Raw genomic sequence first — 19,161 nt, 5'->3', positions numbered from 1 at the left:
ACACGTACCATTTTTCAACACCATCCACAAAACTCAATTCCTCCTAGAATTATTTAAACTAAATACTTACCCCCGCCTCCAACAGAAAGTTCAGAAAAACGCAATAGCCTTATTTATAGTGAAGTGTTTCTTAGCCGTATGTTTACCCAAATATTCAACAAGTCCTATTTTTCCGTATCACCCACAAAACTCAGATCCTCCTAGAATTATTTAAAGTAAATACTTAACCCCGCCCTAGAAAGTTCGGAAAAACACGATAGCCTTATATATAGTGAAGCGTTTCTTAGTCGTATGTTTACCAGAATATTTAACAAGTACCATTTTTCCATATCATCCATAAAACTCAATTCCTCCTAGAATTATTTAAACTAAAGAGTTACACCAGCCCTATAAAGTTCGGTAAAACATTATAGCCTTATTTATAGTGAAGCGTTTCTTAGTCGTATGTTTACAAGAATATTTAACAAGTACCATTTTTCCATACCATCCAGAAAACTCAATTTCTCCTAGAATTATTTAAACTAAATAGTTACCCCACCCTAGAAAGTTCGAAAAAACACGATAGCCTTATTTATAGTGAAGCGTTTCTTAGTCGTATGTTTACCTGAATATTTAACAAGTACCATTTTTCCACACCAGCCACAAAACTCAATTCCTCCTAGAATTTTTTAAACTAAATAGTTACCCCTGCCTCGCACAGAAAGTTCAGAAAGACATAATAGCCTTATTTATAGTCATATGTTTACCCGAATATTTAACATGTGCCATTTTTCCATATCATCCATAAAACTCAATTCCAAGCTCTTTATTGATTTCACCTCTTGAATATACAGTACAGATACTTCATTCAAGAAACGTGATTAAACACGTTTTGAAACTACATGCTATTTGCATGCCTATAATCCAGTAAATTGTGTCAGAAAAACTTGTCCTTAATCAACATCGTAGAAGTATTACCTATAGGCCCGGTATTGCGTAAATCTCTTTGAAAAGGCATATACAAGGTCCAGAATAACATAGAAATTGCTATATGTCTCGTAGAATCCAGAAGTCCATGTGGGGGAGCTTTGAATCTCTTTTGAAAAGGCATATACAAGGTCTAGAATAACATTGAAATTGCAATATGTCTCGTAGAATCCAGAAGGCCATGTGAGGGAGCTTTGAATCTCTTTTGAAAAGGCATATACAAGGTCCAGAATAAAAGAAATTGCTATATGTCTCGTAGAATCCAGAAGGCCATGTGAGGGAGCTTTGAATCTCTTTGAAAAGGCATATACAAGGCCCAGAATAACATAGAAATTGCTATATGTCTCGTAGAATCCAGAAGTCCATGTGAGGGAGCTCTGAATCTCTTTTTAAAAGGCATTTACAAGGACCAGAATAACATAGAAATTGCTATATGTCTCGTAGAATCCAGAAGGCCATGTGAGGGAGCTCTGAATATCTCTGAAAAGTCATATAAAAGGCCCAGAATAACATAGAAATTGCTATATGTCTTGTAGAATCCAGAAGACCATGTGAGGGAGCTTTGAATCTCTTTGAAAAGGCATATACAAGGTCCAGAATAACATAGAAATTGCTATATGTCTCGTAGAATCCAGAAGGCCATGTGACGGAGCTTTGAATCTCTTTGAAAAGGCATATACAAGGCCCAGAATAACATAGAAGTTGCTATATGTCTCGTAGAAGTATTTGCTATATGTCTCGTAGAAGTATTTGCTATATGTCTCGTAGAAGTATTTGCTATATGTCTCGTAGAATCCAGACGAGGCATTCTACTCATATTACTCTTTGAGTTAGTTCAACTTCCCCAACAACGTGCCCTGAAAGTTCCAGCGCAAATCTCTTAGTCTATCTTGAAATATTGTAAATATTCCGTTTTGAAATATTGATATTTATGAAGTCTTTCGATTTAGTTTCAATTCCCCCTCAACATATCCTAGAAGTTGCAACTTATTAACTTTTGCAATTTTGAAGATTCGCCCTTTTGACAACTTGGACGCACATAGTTCCTTTTGATTCAGTTCAACATTCCCTGAAAGCTTCATCTTAAGTGTCATAGGCTTTCCAGACACCCAGGATCTGACATTCCCGCTTCTCAATAATTAATTTTAAAGGCTTTTTCCACAAAGCAAGTTTTTCAAAGAAAAGTAATCAATCAATCAATCAATCGATAAATTTACGACATAAACACTTCAACATAGAATCCCCGTAAGGCTCTATGGCCAGGAAAAAAACAGGGAAAAAAGAGAACCCAAACAAAAAGCGATTTTAAGAGACCCCCCCCCCCTCCATAAAAAAGGAAGGTGTTGGACAATGCAATGAATTAAACCAAATTCCAAATATATATTTGAAACCAAGCCACAAAAAATGTTAAACAAACTAAATACCACTCACAACAAACATTTCTAACCCAGGCTAGGGTCACCCGCCCCCATCCCCAAATAATATTGATAAAATTAAAAAAATATATATATAAACATGAAAAATCAAGACAATAAAAAATTTCTTAAAATTCTTTTGAAACTACCAAACGAGTGACATTCTTGAGCTGACTCAGGTAGGTTATTCCAAACGATATGACAACCAGTTGATGGATTAAAGTCAGAACTCACCGATGGAGTAAATAAAATATTAATACTCCTTGAATTGCGAAGACCTATCAGTGACGAAAGAATGAGTAGTTTGAAGGGTTGTGTGAACATCACCACGAAGTTGATGAAAAGTGAAAGACGCGCACGAAAGAGTGTAGAGAGACCGCAAATCAAGTAATTGACTGTGTACAGGGTTGCCACTTCAACAAAACTACTGGAACTAGCCAGGATAGCTCAAAAGTACTACCACGACAGAAAAGTACTAACACCCTGCCTAAAAATTTGCCGCGTGTTGCGCTTCGCGCAACACGCGGCATTTTAGCCCCGTAGTTTCTCTTTGGCTTATTATATAAGCCAGAGTAATTTTTATTTGTTATTTCTGTATAGCTAGTCGAACACTGACTTCCGATATGGCAAAAAAGGGCCACTGATATGGGAAGCAACTACAATCAAAATCATCAAAGTTATCTCTGGATGTTCACTATGAACGGTCCGTAATTGCCTAGTAGGGTAATATGGCATCCAGACTATCCGTTTTCTGGGAAAATAGGACAGAAAACTGGAAGCAAGAAAAGTAGTCAAGATGTGTAGTTTTTGAAACAAATATGTACAAGTTTATCAGTTATCCGTATTAATCCTTTTTTTTTTTTAGTCAAAATCTAAAAAAAAAATTAAGCATCTGTTAGACAATTAACAATTTTTCTGTTTAAGAGCTACTACATTTAAAAGCTACTTTTATTTATAACTTATTGTCTCCTTTTTGGCACTTTTTCAGGAAAAGCAGTCCACACTACCATTTTCCGTCCCATTTTGACTCAATGGAACTAAACGGGGGCAACGCGCTAAAGGCGTCACCCTAAAAGTTCAGTAAGAGAATTTTATTTACAGACCATTACAGTAATAAAATATTATTTAAGCTCACGCTTCCACTTCCTCGCACTCCTGACTAGCTCTGTTGGAATATCCCAAGTCTCTGGATTCGGTACTTCCCTCCTGACATGCATAATATCGGATATTGTTTCTGGCAGTAGTCTGTTCCGGAGGAGGTCCGAACTAGCTTTAACAGCGAAAACTGACGTTCGGCCAAAGCGCTGCTATGAGGCAACGACATAATACCCTTTATGAATATAGGTAGGTGAACAAAAGCAGAGTCCCCAGCACCATCCTTGAGGGTGGATACTGAATTCCAAAACTCCAAAACTGACACTTTCTCGTCCCCTAGCTCTTTCTTCAAGAATAGGAGTCGCCTCCATTCTATGTTTAGGGCTTGAACTTCCAGAGAACCATTGAAAGAGTCCTTTAATATGCGGAAAAGAGGGAGTATAGAAGGAGCTGATCCGGATAAAGCAGTTTCTGGAGATAACCAGTTTAGCATGCGAAGCAAGGTCTTCGCTGTTTACTCTTCGCTTTATTTCAGAGCACAGCTTGATATAAAACGCAAGGCAATTTTTAGTTGTCGCAGCTAGCTGTCTGTCTTGAAGTTTCCGACTTTCAATCTGATCAATTGCAAAGAGCTCAAATTCGGCTCCAAAATGCATATCCATCTCCATAGCTGTGAAGTTTCTTGGGTTTGAAAAATCTATTTCAAACACTGAACGAATGGCCAAAAGCTCGTCTTTGATATAAGTCCTTGCCAGTTCGGAGAGAGTATTACCCACGCTTTTTAAAAGTTTGTGAGCTTTCACTTCTGTGCTCTTGAACTCAAGATTCAGGCCGTTTACAATAGGAAGAACGTAATTCAGAAAAAGATAATAAAGCTTGACTTCGGGATCGATCAAAGCTGTATAAAGCTTCACTGCCGTTTGACCCCGACCATCATTCGCAGGTAAGGCGAAAAACAACGTCAGAGCAGTCCACTGTTCCACCAGCCTCTGAGAGACGGCCTCAAACGCTAACCATCGAGTTGCAGATGGGTACAGGAGTGCATGCTCGGCTTCCCAAGCATCACATTTGCATTATCAGATGCAAATCCTATGTAGTTTTTTTATTGTCATCTTCTTCTCACTTAAAGTCTTATAGATCAAGTTTTTAAGGCCCATTGCTGTTGTATCCCCAACTTCTGGAATGGCCAAAAAGTCTTCCTTGATTCCGCATGTAGTGTTGTCATAGTAGCGAACGATGATGTCTAAGTATTTTGTCCCACACTTATTAATGCTTTCATCAACCATCAGCGAAAAGAGTGATTTTTCCAATCTTGAGCTCAGCTGGCTGATGGCGTAAGGGGCAATTACGTTTTTGATTAGTCCAGTGGTTTTAGTTCTTCCATATGCAAGAAGCTTTACTACTGATGAATCAGGAATAAATTTTTTAAGCAATGCGGGCAAGCTGTCCATAATACTCATCTCCTTGGATTTTGATGCTACCCAGGCTGACATTGCCAACTCTAAAGCTGTCACCTGTTGGCTAATTAGTTCTCTTTCCTTTGCTGCTCCCGATAAAGTAAACTCATTGGTTTGGTCATCAGCAATACGCACTTGGTTCTTCATACTAACAACTTTGGATATGTGACTTTCCCTCAGTGTATGTCTACGTAAATGGGATAGGCCACCAGTAATGATCTTTTCGCAAAACCTACACCAAGATTTTGTCCTATCCCTTGGATATCTTTACAGCCAGACCTGCAAGTCTTTATCTTCTATCCATTTTGCACTGAATTTTTGTATTTTCACTGGCTTTGGTGGTTTATTTCTGCTGATTCTTCGTTTTCTCACATTTAATAGTTCATTATCTTCACCTTCAATGTCATTTGCAGTTTCTTCACAGTCAGTGGCACTAGCTTCATGTTTTTTGGCTTCGTCTCCAGATTCATTAGCTAGATAAAGAATCTGTATAAGAGCAGCGACTCTAACCGGTTTTCCATATATCAAATCAGTGGCGTAACTAAGGGGGACAAGCAGGGGCCCTTTGCAGCACAAGTTTAGTTTTTATGGGTATTTGCTTCTCTAAAAGAGGTATCTAAGAGAGGGAGAAAGAGATATAAAAGAGATAAAGAAACCTCTAGGGCATAAATTTCAAAATTTGTTGAGTATTCGCTGTATAATATTGCTCTTAGAGATTATTTGCTTCCTGACAAGGCAGTTTCAGGGGCTAAATTACAGAAAACATTAAAACTGGGCTAGCTGAGCCAGAATTTTCAATTTCATGCTAGACTTTTTCCAAGTGTCATGGTCACATTTTTGACAGTATAACCCCCTCCCATTCTGAGGTCCCATATATAAATGTATAAATACATTTCATCTTTGTGTCGAATCTTGTGATGACATTCTTTCTTGTAATATTCTTACATGTTCTTTCATATTATAAAGTGAGAATTTGATTTGTTGATTTTTTTAATATATTCATAGAGCTACATCCCGGACCATCGGGGGGTGGGTGTATTTTCAGAAAAGGGGCCATGATATTTGGAAATAGTATAAAATAAAGAACTGAATGGTACTGCTTTTGTGTGTTTAGCGTGTTTCCTTCAGAAAAGGACAATCACTAAATATTTGGCATTAGAAAAAGGCAACTAGACTAGTGCCCATTATTATTGAGAAAATAAACACCCTTGTATCCGTTAGGGTAGGCTTAAAGTTTACTTAAAAACTGATTCAGAGGGACCACGTAGGTTGGGCCGGAGCCCAAAGCACCTGAAAACATAAATTTCTTCGAATTTCTCGGCATTTCCTTATTAAATTATAGGTTTCTTATTATCCCCCCTAATTTTTTTTAATTAAATCATTTGCAGTTCGATTTTATTAACTCACTAATCTTTCTGTTTCATCTTCCATTTATTTCTTTGTACCACAATTTTTTTAATTTGTGAATTATTTTTCAACCACTCCCGAATGTTCAGTAACTTTCCACTTTTATCAGTAAAGCACATCGGTAAGAGCACTTCCTGAGGATGTGTTAACTTAGGTTTTAATCTTGGATGAGACAAGATATTTTTTTTTTTAACTGGAAAATAAAAAATTTGAAAATATTTTTTTTTCCAGAATCTATAAACATAAGTGAAAATCCCGGGCAAAAAATCTATTCGTTTTTGCATAATTTGATCTTTTTTACTTGTTTTCCTCAATTCATCGACTTTTCGTTTATGCATTTAAAACCTAGATAAATTTGGTGTTTATGTTATGTAAAATTCAATGCTTTTTGTGCCCCTCATGTTCATTTATATTCATATATTCTTGAGAAAAAAAAATAATTCTCTACTTTTTAGTTCATTTTGAAAATGAGTTTAAACTTTTTCTTTATTGTTTGACCTCCTCCACTAAAAATTAGTTGTACGTCTGGACCTGTGAAACCCATCAAAACAGCTATAGGCCAAAATTCTTGGGGTTGAAGAAATAATTTTCTTTTATTTCTTGCTTTCTTTTGGTTGGGAGTTATGATTCAAATTACAAACGGAAAAAAGGCATTTTATGTAAAATAACTGCTGTTTCGCATAGGAACTGAAAACAATGATTGAAATATTTTTTGTCTTATAAAATAAAAACAAAAAAAAAATTTTGTCACTCAGAATTCCTCGAATCATCACGTTGGAGCTATGCAAATTTAAGGCTGGAGGAAGTTAGACTGAGAACAAGCCACTCTTAAAAGTTAGACGGGACAGGAGCAATTAAAATTATTTTTTGGGTCTTTTTAAGAAGCTGGATTTATTAAGATTGTTTTTTATTGAAATTTAACAATAAAAAAAATCTAGTTGGTTATCTTGGTTATCATTGTTGGTTATCATTTCTAATATGCACGTAAAATTGCCCTTTTCAGTCTAAAGTACTACTTTTGACAAAAAGTATTGAAAAAGTACTGCTTTGCAGAAAGTATTCAAGAAGTACTACTTTGATCAAAAAGTACTAAAAGTAGTACTTTGGTACTACCCGTGGCAACTCTGACTGTGGATCTGTTCGGGATGAAACCTGCTTGCTGAATCCGGCGGCACATACGGATGAACTGGGTACTTCTATATATCAAAGTCATGGCAAATAATTTACCGGGAACCGACAGGAGGGTGATTCCTCTGTAGTTGGAGCAATCACTTCGACTACTTTTACGCTTCCGTAGAGGGCTTCCGTAAAGGCCATGCTGCTCCAATGTTTTATTATTTTTTTTCCCCAGAGGCACTTCACATGGTAGGGGTCGTCGTAGAAGCTTCAAAGGGGGCTCATTCGATTGGAAATCGAGAGTTCTAGTGCCCTTTTTAATAGTTGAAAGTGATTGGAGGGCAACTAGCCCCCCCCCCCTCCCCCCATGCCCCCAAACACATCCAATCAAAATTTTGAGATAGCCATTTTGTTCAGCGGAGTTGCTTTACAGATAGAAAATATGTTTTTGAGGAGGACACTCCCCCACAACCCTCAGAGCAAAGGTTTTAAGTTATGCACTGGGGGCATATAAGGTTTTTATAGAAGGCGTTGTCGTTGAAACTTCAAAACAGGCTCATTCGATTGGAAATTAAAGAGCTAGTGCCCTTTTTAATATTCAAAAGTGATTTGAGTGTAACTAGCCCCCCTCCCCCCCCCTCATTCCCATCATTTCCCCAAACACATCCACTCATAACTGACAGATAGTCGTTTCGGTCCGCTTATCGGGTTAACGGGTATGAACTGAATTTTTGAGGAGAGCACTCCTTCACAGCACTCCGGGCAAGGGTTTTAAGTCCTGCCCTGGGGGCATATAAAGTTGTTCCAGACGGTGGAGACACAGAGCGGTCCAAAACGACTCCAACGATTCGACATTAAAAAGTTGGTTTCCTTTTTAATAGTCCAAAGTGATTGGAGTGGAACTAGCCCCCCCCCACACCCATCATTCCCCCAAACACATCCAATCAAAATTTTGAGATAGCCCAATTTGTTCCGCATGGCTGCTTTACAAATTGAAAGTATGTGCTCGACGTGAATATTCCCCAAACAACTTCGGGGCGAGGGCTTTAAGATATGCCCTTGGGGTATATAATGTTTTCATAGAACGAGTTTTTGTAGAAACTTCTAAAAAGACTCATTGGATTAGAAATTTAACGGGCTAGTGACCTTTTTAATAGTCGAAAGTGATTGGAATGTAACTAGCCCCCTCCCCCCCCACGCCCATCATTTCCCCAAACACATCCATTCAAAATTTTCAGATAGCCATTTTGTTCAGCGTAGTTGATTTCCAAATAGAAAATATACATTTGAGGAGGACATTCCCCCACAACCCTCAGGGCAAGGGTTTTAAGTTATGCCCTGGGGGCATATAAGGTTTTTATAAAAGGCGTTGTCGTAGAAACTTCAAAACAGGCTCATTCGATTGGAAATTAAAGGACTAATACCCTTTTTAATAGTCGAAAGAGGTTTGAGTGCAACTACCCCCCCCCCCCACGCCCATCGTTTCCCCAAACACATCCAATCAAAATTTTGAGATAGCCATTTTGTTCAGCGTAGTTGATTTTCAGGTAGAAAATATGTTTTTGAGGAGGACACTCCCCCAGAACGTTCAGGGCAAGGGTTTTAAGTTATGCCCTGGGGGCGTATAAGGTTTTTATAGAAGGCGTTGTCATAGAAACTTCAAAAAAGGCTCATTCGATTGGAAATTCAAAGAGATAGTGCCCTTTTTAATAGTCAAAAGTGATTGGAGGGCTAATAGCCCCCCCCCAAACAATCAACAGAATATAAACACCCTAAACTTTCACCCTAAACAATCAACAGAATATGCTTGCATGGCCTTGCTGAAGTTCATTAACAAGGCACTTGATGAGGGTAGAATCTCAGCTGCAATTTTCCTTAATGTCAGGAAAGCCTTTGACAGCATATCACATACTAACCTACGTATACGGGGAATCAGTTATCATTGGTTTGAAACTTATTTATCCGGAAGGTCTCTCAGTATTGACACCAAGCTTCAAGATCTTTCCGTGTTGATTTTGGTGTCCCTCAAGGGTCTATTCTGGGACCTGTTTTATTCCTTATATTCATCAATGATCTTTTTATTGCTGTACCCAAACAAACTAAACGAAGTTGCTGTAGAAATTGTGGTCACAATTTTGTTCCACCTAGTGACGCAGCTCTAGATCCAGTGCTATTTGCAATTCCCGATGATAGTACTCTTGGGTGTTCAGAAATTAATGATTCTTCCTTTATCAAGAAAGTGTATTCTGTTCTAGAAAGAACCTTTGCTTTGTTTGATGCAAATCATCTTGCCCTAAATATACCTAAGTCTGGTCTACTTATTTTTTTCCAGATTAATTAAAAAAAAAAAATTCATAAAATAAGTTTTTCAAAGAAAAGTAAAGAACTCCATTAAACAAAAAAGGAGCAAAAATAAAATCAAATAATCTACCAAGCTCGAAACTACCACCAATCAGCATCGATAAATAAATGAAACCCAAAACGATTAGAAATTACAATAAATAACCGAGTCAAACTCAAAACGAGCAGAAATTAACATAAGTTGGGCGCAAAACCCCTATGCCTTCTCAAGGCCAGAACAAAATTTGTACTTTACTGAAAAAAATATAAATGTTTTTACTTTTATAACTTTAATAAATAAAATAATTTTCACATTTTGATTACTAAATATCAGCATATATGTATATTAAACTGACAATGCACATTCATTTGTATTTTTTCAGTAAAGTGCAAATTTTGTTCTGGCCTTGGGAAAGCATAGGTGTTTTGAGCCCAACTTGTGTCAATTTCAGCGCCTTTTGGGTTTGACTCAGTTATTTATTGTTATTTCTGTTTGTTTTGGGTTTCATTTATTTATCGATGATGATTTGTGGTAGTTTCAAGCTTGGTAGATTATTTTATTTTATTTTTGCTCATTTTTTGGTTAATAGAGTTCATTACTTTTCTTTGAAAAACTTATTTTGTGGAAAAAGTTTTTTTTAATTAATTTCTGTTCGTTTTATATTGACATAGTCTTTTCAGGGAAAAAGAAAATAACACTTTAAATCTTTTTGATTTTTAAGACATTATAGTTTGGCCTGCTATTTGTATACTGGAGAAAAATTTTGAGCAATTTTTAACTACATACACCATTTTAAAAATCTGGACACAAATAGTACTGTTTAACTTAGTTTCATACCTCCTCTAGTTGAAATCGACAACGCTGAACAAAATGGCTATATCAAAATTTTGATTGGATGTGTTTGGAGGAATGATGGGCGTGGGGGAGGGGCTATTTCCCCTCCAATCACTTTCTACTATTAAGAAGGGAAATAGCCCTTTGAATTTCCAATCGAATGAGCCTCTTTTGAAGTTTCTACGACAACACCTTCTTATAAATCCTTATATGCCCCCAGGGCATAACTTAAAACCCTTGCTCTGAGGGTTGCTGGGGAGTGTCCTCCTAAAAAACATATTTTATATCTTGAAATCAACTAGGTTGAACAAAATGGCTATCTCAAAATTTTGATTGGATGTGTTGGGGGAATGATGGGAGTTGGGGGGCTAGTTGCCCTCCAATCCCTTTCGACTTTTAAAAAGGGCACCAGCCCTTTGAATTTCCAATCGAATGAACCTGTTTTGACTTTTCTACGACAACGCCTTATATAAAAAACCTTATATGCCCCCAGGACGTAACTTAAAACCTTTGCCCTGAGGGTTGCGAGGGAGTTTCCTCCTCAAAAACATATTTCCTATCTGGAAGGGAAAAAGGAAGAGAAAAAAATATGAAAATATAGGATAAAAATACAGAAAATGGTAATGAAGGCTAATAATCCTTATTAAAATTTTTGATCATGTTAAATATTTATAGTAGCAGAGATTGTTTTCATTAATATTATTTGGATAAAAAATTTGAAAAATAAATGTCGTTTTTAAATTTTAGTGTAGGTGACATTAAAGTTTCAAAATTATGTGAAAAAGATTATTATGTCACCGAGAGGAGAGGAGGTGGGATTAAAAAAAATGATTCTGAAATAGATCAAATGTTTTTTCTAAAAGTAAGGAGTTATGATAAAACTTAAGAGGAGGGAATGTCTAAAATGTAAGGAGGGAGTTGCCCTGTTCTTAGAAGGTAATTTCTGTATGTAATAGAAGGTTTTGATTTTACAGAGGAAAATAAATAAAACCATTGGTTGAAGGGGATTAGGAAATGGCTTATTAAAGAAAAGGTTTTAAATTATGTGCCCTTTTTAACAATAAGTAAATATAAAATTAAAGACGAACAAATATTGAAATTGATCAAATGTTTTTCTAAAAGTAAGGAGCTATGTTAAAACATAATTCATGTCTAAAATGCAAAGAATGGGTTGCCCTGTTCCTAGAAGGTAATTTCTGTATGTTTAAGAAGGTCTTAATTTTACAGTGGTAAATATATGAAACCACTGATTTAAAAGGATAAAGAAAAGACTTATTCAAGAAAATGTTGAATTCGTTATACGGTTTATACACGTTCTTGTTGGATCATAAAGGTTCTTGGACCAAATTGGAATGCAAGTACAAGATTTATCGATTAAAAGCTGTGGTTTTCATGTAGAATTATATTTTTGATGTTGTGGGTATAGTTATAGCCAATTTTTCAGCATTCATTTAGACAATCCTCGATTAAATGACTTTATAGTTGAAAATACCTTTTCCTAGCTGTATAATATTGATTTCTGTTCCCAAAGAATAAAGTATTTTAATAATTTTTGTAAATTTGTTTATTAATTAAACTTATAAGTACAATAAAAGCCTTTGTCTTCATCTTTTATATTTCTTGTTTCAGAAAGAATCTTCAATAAGTTTCGCTGTTATAATTCAGGTATCTTGTAGCCTATATACATCTGGAGTCATTAGGTACAGTCGTTCAATATTATCTCTAGTATATCTGTAAAATTATGTTTAATAGATCAATAATCAATAACAATTTTTGATGTTATAGTGCACTCGGGGTACAATAGGTATGAAACACGCGATTCTCAGCTTATTGATTTAGAAACTGTGTAGATAATTGTGCGAGTGGGAAACAGCCTATATTATATAATTTATTTCCAAAGACATGATATCAATAATGATTTGTTGATTCAGTTAGCTAACATGTCACTCCCTTGGGGAAATCTCTGTTCCTACGTTTGATTCCAACAGTGGAACAAAATCTTTGTTGTCTTCAGATTATAGAGGTTCCCCGAGGAATAAATCTTGAAGAAAACAAGAATATTGAAGAAAATGCCTTGAAGAAACAATTTCTCGAAACAAAAAAATCTTGAAGACATAGAAATCTCGAAAAAAACACGAAGAAAAATAAACGCTTGGTAGAACAAAAATCTCCTGAAAAAAAAGCCTTGAAGAAAAAATAGCAGTAATATCTCCTACAGAATTACTTAACACACACGTCTGCGCAGTATGTCTTCCACAGTTACACTAGAGGGTTCCCCACTCGACTACCTGGCCCGTGAGCTCTAGCAAAACAAGTCACGCAAGATCAGGTCATCCTCAGTTACAACAGTTGCGTAAGCTAACAATTACGTAATAAGACACTCCCTATAGCATTACTACTACTATTAATACTACTAGTAACAACTCACCTTAGCACCAAGCCGCCTAAGGCCATCACAGGGACGCACGCTCCTCCTCAGTCCAAATCTTTCTTTATGACGTCCTCCCACCTCAGACGAGGATGACCTGCTTTCCGTTTAGCCCTAGATGATTGGTCAAAAAGAACAATCTTCGGCAATCTGTCATTCTTCATCCGCACAACGTGCCCTAGCCACCTCAAACATTCTTTCATTATAGCCCTAGAGAGCGGTATTGAACCACATTTCTCGTATAGCCTATTAATTGAAATACGGTCAGTCAGCCGACAATCATTAAGCAATTTCTCTGGAAACATCTAGTAAATCTTCATCCGCTTTCCGGAGGGGCCACGCTTCAGAGCCGTATTTGACCATAGTCCTCACTGTAGTTTCTAATATTCTAATCTTGGTCTGCAGATTTATCTTCCTAATCTTCCAAATTTTTTTTAACTGTAAAAATCACCCTGAGCCTTGGCTATTCTACTTTTAATATCTTCATTCCTCCCACCATCTTTACTAATAATACTACCAAGTTAAGCGAAGCTGTCCACCTGATCAACCGTTTCATTACCCAGCGTCACCTTTTCATCTTCACTTATTCCTAGCCTTAGTGACTTAAGTCTTCTTAACATTAATTTTTAAACCTATTCTAGCACCCTAAACTCGCAAACCCTCTAAAATATCATTAATTTTGCTCACACTTTCATCTAGGATGCTTAAATCATCAGTATAATATAAGTCCAGGAGACTTTTTCCTCCCCATTTGATTCCGTGGTCTTCCATTGCCTTTCCTGTGCTCCTTAAGACAAAGCCCATCAAAATAATCCATATAAAGGGGGGTAGAACACAATCTTGCTTAACTCCTATTTCAATTCAAATCTTCAATTGCTAATCTCGTTTCCTACCTTAACCGCAGCAGTGTTATTCTCGTATATAGCACTAATCACTTTAATGTATTTGTCTGATATACCATACAAGTATAAAACCTTTACTAAATCTCTTCTATCAACAGAATTGAACGCTTGCTCATAATATATAAAACTGAGGACCAAGGGTGTTTGAAAACTCAGGCACGTCTCAATTAGTAGCCTAACAGTGAAAATTTGGTTGACACATCCTCTACCTCTTCTAAAACCGCACTGTTCCTCCCTTAAAACTTTGTCTACGGCATCACTCAGTCTAAAAAGCATCATATTACTAAGTAATTTACTACCTACAGAGACTAGATTAATGCCCCGATAATTACCACACTCACGTTTATCACCTTTCTTATAAAGTGGCTTAATTAAAGTTTTCCTTAAAATCGTTGGTACTTCCCCTTTTTCAAAAATCATATTCATAATCTTCAGTAACTTATTTCTAACCTCAGAGCCACCAAATTTAAGAAATTCATTTACCACCCTATGAGCACCTAGAGTCTTTTTATTTTTTATCATTTTAGTACTGTCGCTAATTCCTCCTGACAAAAAAATCCTCCCTCACATCCAAGGTATCACAAACTTTTTATTTTCCTCTATATCTTTTCCTGCAGCTCAATCTTGGTTTAGCAAATTCTCAAAATGTTGGGCCCGTCTCTCTTTAGTTTTTTTCCTTATCGCTAATTGCGGCCCCATTCCCATCTTTAACTGGGCCAAGTCCGGATTGACTACTCCGTCTCAATTTGTTAACATACCAGTACAATATTTTACTATTATCCTGTCTAGCTCCATCTTTTATCCATGGCCTCCACTTCACAACTCCTTAGTTCATATTTTAATGCTTTCTCAACTTTCTTTACATTCCTTTTATTTTCATATGATCTATCACTCAGATAATTCTTGTACAAGTTCTTTCTCCTTTCTATTAAACATAAAGCTTTTTCAATAATATTCTTAGCTGTAGTTCTACCTTTCTTCCCTAAGACACGTTTAGCAACTTAACAAGTTATTTTTATAAAATTATTCCAACCATATTCAACATTGTCAAATATTAAACTCTCGAGTTTAGTATTCAACTGTTCCTGGAAGGTTTTTCTCAAATTCTCATCCTGGAGTCTACCAACTTCATAACTTCCTGTCAGGTAGTTACTCTTCTGAAATTTCAGCTTTAAATTAACCCTAGACACTACTAGATGGTGATCTTTACTTTTAACATCAATAACGGCACTCCTATGTACCCTTGTATCTTGTATTGATCCTCCCAGTCTTCGGTTTACTATAACATAATCAATAAGGTTTGCTGTCTTACAATCACGTGAATACCATGTTAACTTATGAGCCATTTTATGACCAAACAACGTATTGGTTATAACTAGATTGTTATACTTACAAAATTTCAAAATTCTGTATCCATTCCTACACCAAATTTAGCTAGGCTAGGATACCATCTATCCCTATTTTTACCGACCTGGGCGTTAAAATCTCCCAGTAATAACACCATATTTCTACCTGGGACCCTGTCTATTTGCTCCTGTAACTGTAAGTCAAAATTCATATGAGTCACTAGTATCTCTGTCAGTCGGTTCTTCAGGGGGCGTATACAACTTTAACTGATACCCTGAACTTTTTAGTCATAAAATGAGCAATTAGTATCCTATTATTAATACCTTCCCAGCCTAAGCAAGACCTGGCAGCTTCCTTATTCATCATGATCCCTACTCCCTCTCTATGTACCCCATCCTTCCTGCCTGAGTAAACAAATTCTATATCACATAATTTCATGCTTCTTACCCCTGGGATATGAATTTCTGAAACTTCTAATAAGTCCAGTTTTAATCGTCTGAATTCGTCAGTCAAAATGTCGATACGATAATCATTTTTTAACGTCGTAACATTCCAAGTTCCAATTTTCATGTTCTTTAAATCATTGAAATTATTTTGGCCTCAGAAAAAGCAATGATCCCAGAGACCAGTGCAGGTCGGGGATCACATATCTTCTCAAGTCTACACTGAAGTGCTTAAGCTGGCCTAGAACCGGACAGCAAGAAGGCCCTGGGACTTCCATGAATGGAGGCTTTGTACAATCCTGGGCCAATCATGGTCACAACATGGTTTTCAGCACTTGGCGATGCCCTTCTATCAACAAGAGTCGAAATCGTGCACAGACAATCTCAAGCCTATTACCTCCGATTCATTATATATTCATGCCGACAAATATTATGTTACTTGTTTATGTAACACCTGTACACCTGTACACTTTTACACCTGTACACCTGTGTTGTACGTATATATATTTATGTAATGTACATATATTTATGTTTGTGTAACAAACAGGTGTACATAATCAACACCAAGAACTCGGATCTTGAAAAAAAAGTTGCCTATGTAAACAATTACGTAAAAAGCAGCTCCCTATAGTACTACGTAAGAAAGAGGTGTAAATAATCAATACGATTGTCTTGAAGAAAACATTTGCATGGTTAAACAATTACGTAACAAGCAACTCCCTTTTGCGCTACGTAACAAACAAGTTCATGTAATAATATCTTGAGGTGTTTTCAATTTCAGGTTCACCCCTACGGGCCTGTATAAAATGCTTATGGGGATAATACTAAAATGTTTACTCATTACCATAGAACATTATGCTTTATTAAGGGAAGAAAACGAACAGAACATTACTTACTTTTCAGTAGGTTGAGGTGGCTCAGTGGGGACTATGGAAGAATCATACACAACAATGCTGTCAATTGTGAGTCTGTTCTCCTGCGTTATGTCGCGTCCTTGTACACAAATCTGAAACACAAGAGGTTTCATACAATAAATCAGGAACTGTGATTCGCCATAAGCCCATTAATTCATCTCTGGGGGACTACAATACAGTCAAAACTAGAAATAAACAAATTAAACGAAATTTTATGAAACTGCTGGGAAAACACAGGATATTTTGAGATTTTGAGAGTAGGTAGCCCCGTGCTTATAAGATATTGTATGGTAACTACTATATATATATATATATATATATATATATATATATATATATATATATATATATATATATATCTTTAGCATATAATGCATTTTTTCAACTTTTCCTGAAGGATTCGACGCATTGCCCTAAAAATATAGCCCCTTTTGAGGAACATTAACAATGGGACTTACCTAGAGCAGATATTTTAACCAGCGTCGGTGCCAGTGAACAATTTGTTGGAGAATTTTTATAACTAAGCTTATGTCAGTTAATCACAAAGCTTAATTGCTAATGTTTCGCTGTATGGAAAAAAAGTGCAAAGGAATTTAACATAGTAGCATAGTAGGATTATTCTCTGCTTGATAGCACGGGAACCGGGTTCACTCGTAGCTGCCAAAGGACCATGAATGGTAAGGAGATTATGTCCTTCAGTATTGGGATCTGAGATAAAAAAAATTCTGTGGTAGCAATACTGTGAGTTTTAAGTTGTCATTCTGATATAGTTGTTGTTCTAATAAAAATTTGCTGTGTAGTTTTATCTTAACTATCTAATGAGATATATCTTATTTCAATCGATATGCTTTGCTTTCCTGATTGTTTCTCATTCAACTTTAGAAGGAGCTCCATGACACAATTTCGTCATGAATGCTCTTGTAAGGGCTCATTCCCAATGAGATTTAGCTAACTGTTAGGTTTACCTAGAAACAGACATTTCATATTCAAACAAATTTCAAAGCTAGCTTAAACCAGCACCGAAGTTAAATTTTTGAAATTGATTGAAATATCACTGCAGCTATAGCTACAACCTAGTAAAGAGTGAACCAAATCCCACAGGGACTGAAACCCTATATATATATATATATATATATATATATATATATATATATATATATATATATATATATAAATATATATATATATATATATATATATATATATATATATATATATATATATATATATATATATATATATATATATATATATATATATATATATATATATATATATATATATATATATATATATATATATATATATATATATATATATATATATATATATATATATATATATATATATATATATATATATATATATATATATATATATATATATATATATATATATATATATATATATATATATATATATATATATATATATATATATATATATATATATATATATATATATATATATATATATATATATATATATATATATATATATATATATATATGTATATATATATAGAATTTAACCTATTGAACTCGGCAGCAGGGCGCTAGGTTTTCAGGGCGTTGTGTACAGATTTTATCCTCCCCCTGTCAATTCGGAGTAAACCTATTTATACCTTCCACTGGGATTAGACCTAATGGAATTTCTTGAAAATTCTGGAAGGCTTATTGAAACTTTTCCTCCTCCTTTCCTTGGGGAATTTGCTGGTAGTAGTTTTGGATGTCTGTTCCGTAAATATACATTGAATAGGCGTTGGGCTGCGTGAGATTGTTTTAAACGGGGATTGACTTGAACGAGGGTTGAGTTTAATGAGAGTTGATTTAAACCGGAGTGATTTCAATGGGATTGATTTATACGCGATTGGAGCGGAAATTCATGGTTTCTGAGCTAAAGGCAACAAATTGTCTGCGATTAGAAGCCTACCGCGTAGCTAAGGAGTTCTATATAATTTTCAAGAATTCAAGAGGCTGTAACACAGACCATATTTGAAACTTAGCTTGGAATTCTTATTGCTAGGACTAACTATGCTAGGTCTTTCGAAACGAAATTTCAGGGAGTTCTGGATGGTGAAAGGAGAACTGGAAAATATGAGTTGGGGGATATGTGGAGATTTTACGTGAGGGATACATACATTTTTGAAATATTAGTAAATATTGTTTTCTTTATTTGCATTCTATTTTCTTCCATCTGCATAGATATTGAGGATCATATATGAGTATTAAAACTATAGGCTATTTATTATTTTAGACAAATGCAAATTTTTCCCTAAGATATTTTTGAGCGGGCTAATGAACATTTGTAGATTGGTAATACTGTTTTACAATATAAACCAGAATTTGAGGAGGGTGAGTGCCTGCGTAACAAGGGATAATATATCCGGTGAGGGATCAGTCCATTGAATCAGTATAGCTTAGAATTTGGATTGTGTGTGAATATCCTGATGGTGGTCCAAGTATTCTTATTAAAAAAGGAAACGAAATTAGCTTT

At 35.6% G+C, this 19,161-nt stretch overlaps 1 protein-coding gene across 1 annotated transcript in view; it reads right to left on the bottom strand.

Moving 5' to 3' along the window:
• Positions 1-19,161, bottom strand: part of LOC148942485 (uncharacterized) — a 139,257-nt gene that overhangs the window by 98,157 nt on the left and 21,939 nt on the right. Inside the window, exon 2 of the mRNA XM_089102018.1 lies at positions 16,648-16,757. Coding sequence (XP_088958144.1) covers positions 16,648-16,757 — 110 coding nt within the window. The remainder of the gene's footprint in view (positions 1-16,647; positions 16,758-19,161) is intronic.

This window comes from Artemia sp. Qi Xiang Cuo, chromosome 16 (genome assembly GCF_049724085.1).
Source record: "Artemia sp. Qi Xiang Cuo chromosome 16, ASM4972408v1, whole genome shotgun sequence".
NCBI lineage: Eukaryota > Metazoa > Arthropoda > Branchiopoda > Anostraca > Artemiidae > Artemia > Artemia sp. Qi Xiang Cuo.
Note: the sequence above shows the minus strand (reverse complement) of the source record. Positions and strands in the feature narration are given on the sequence as shown.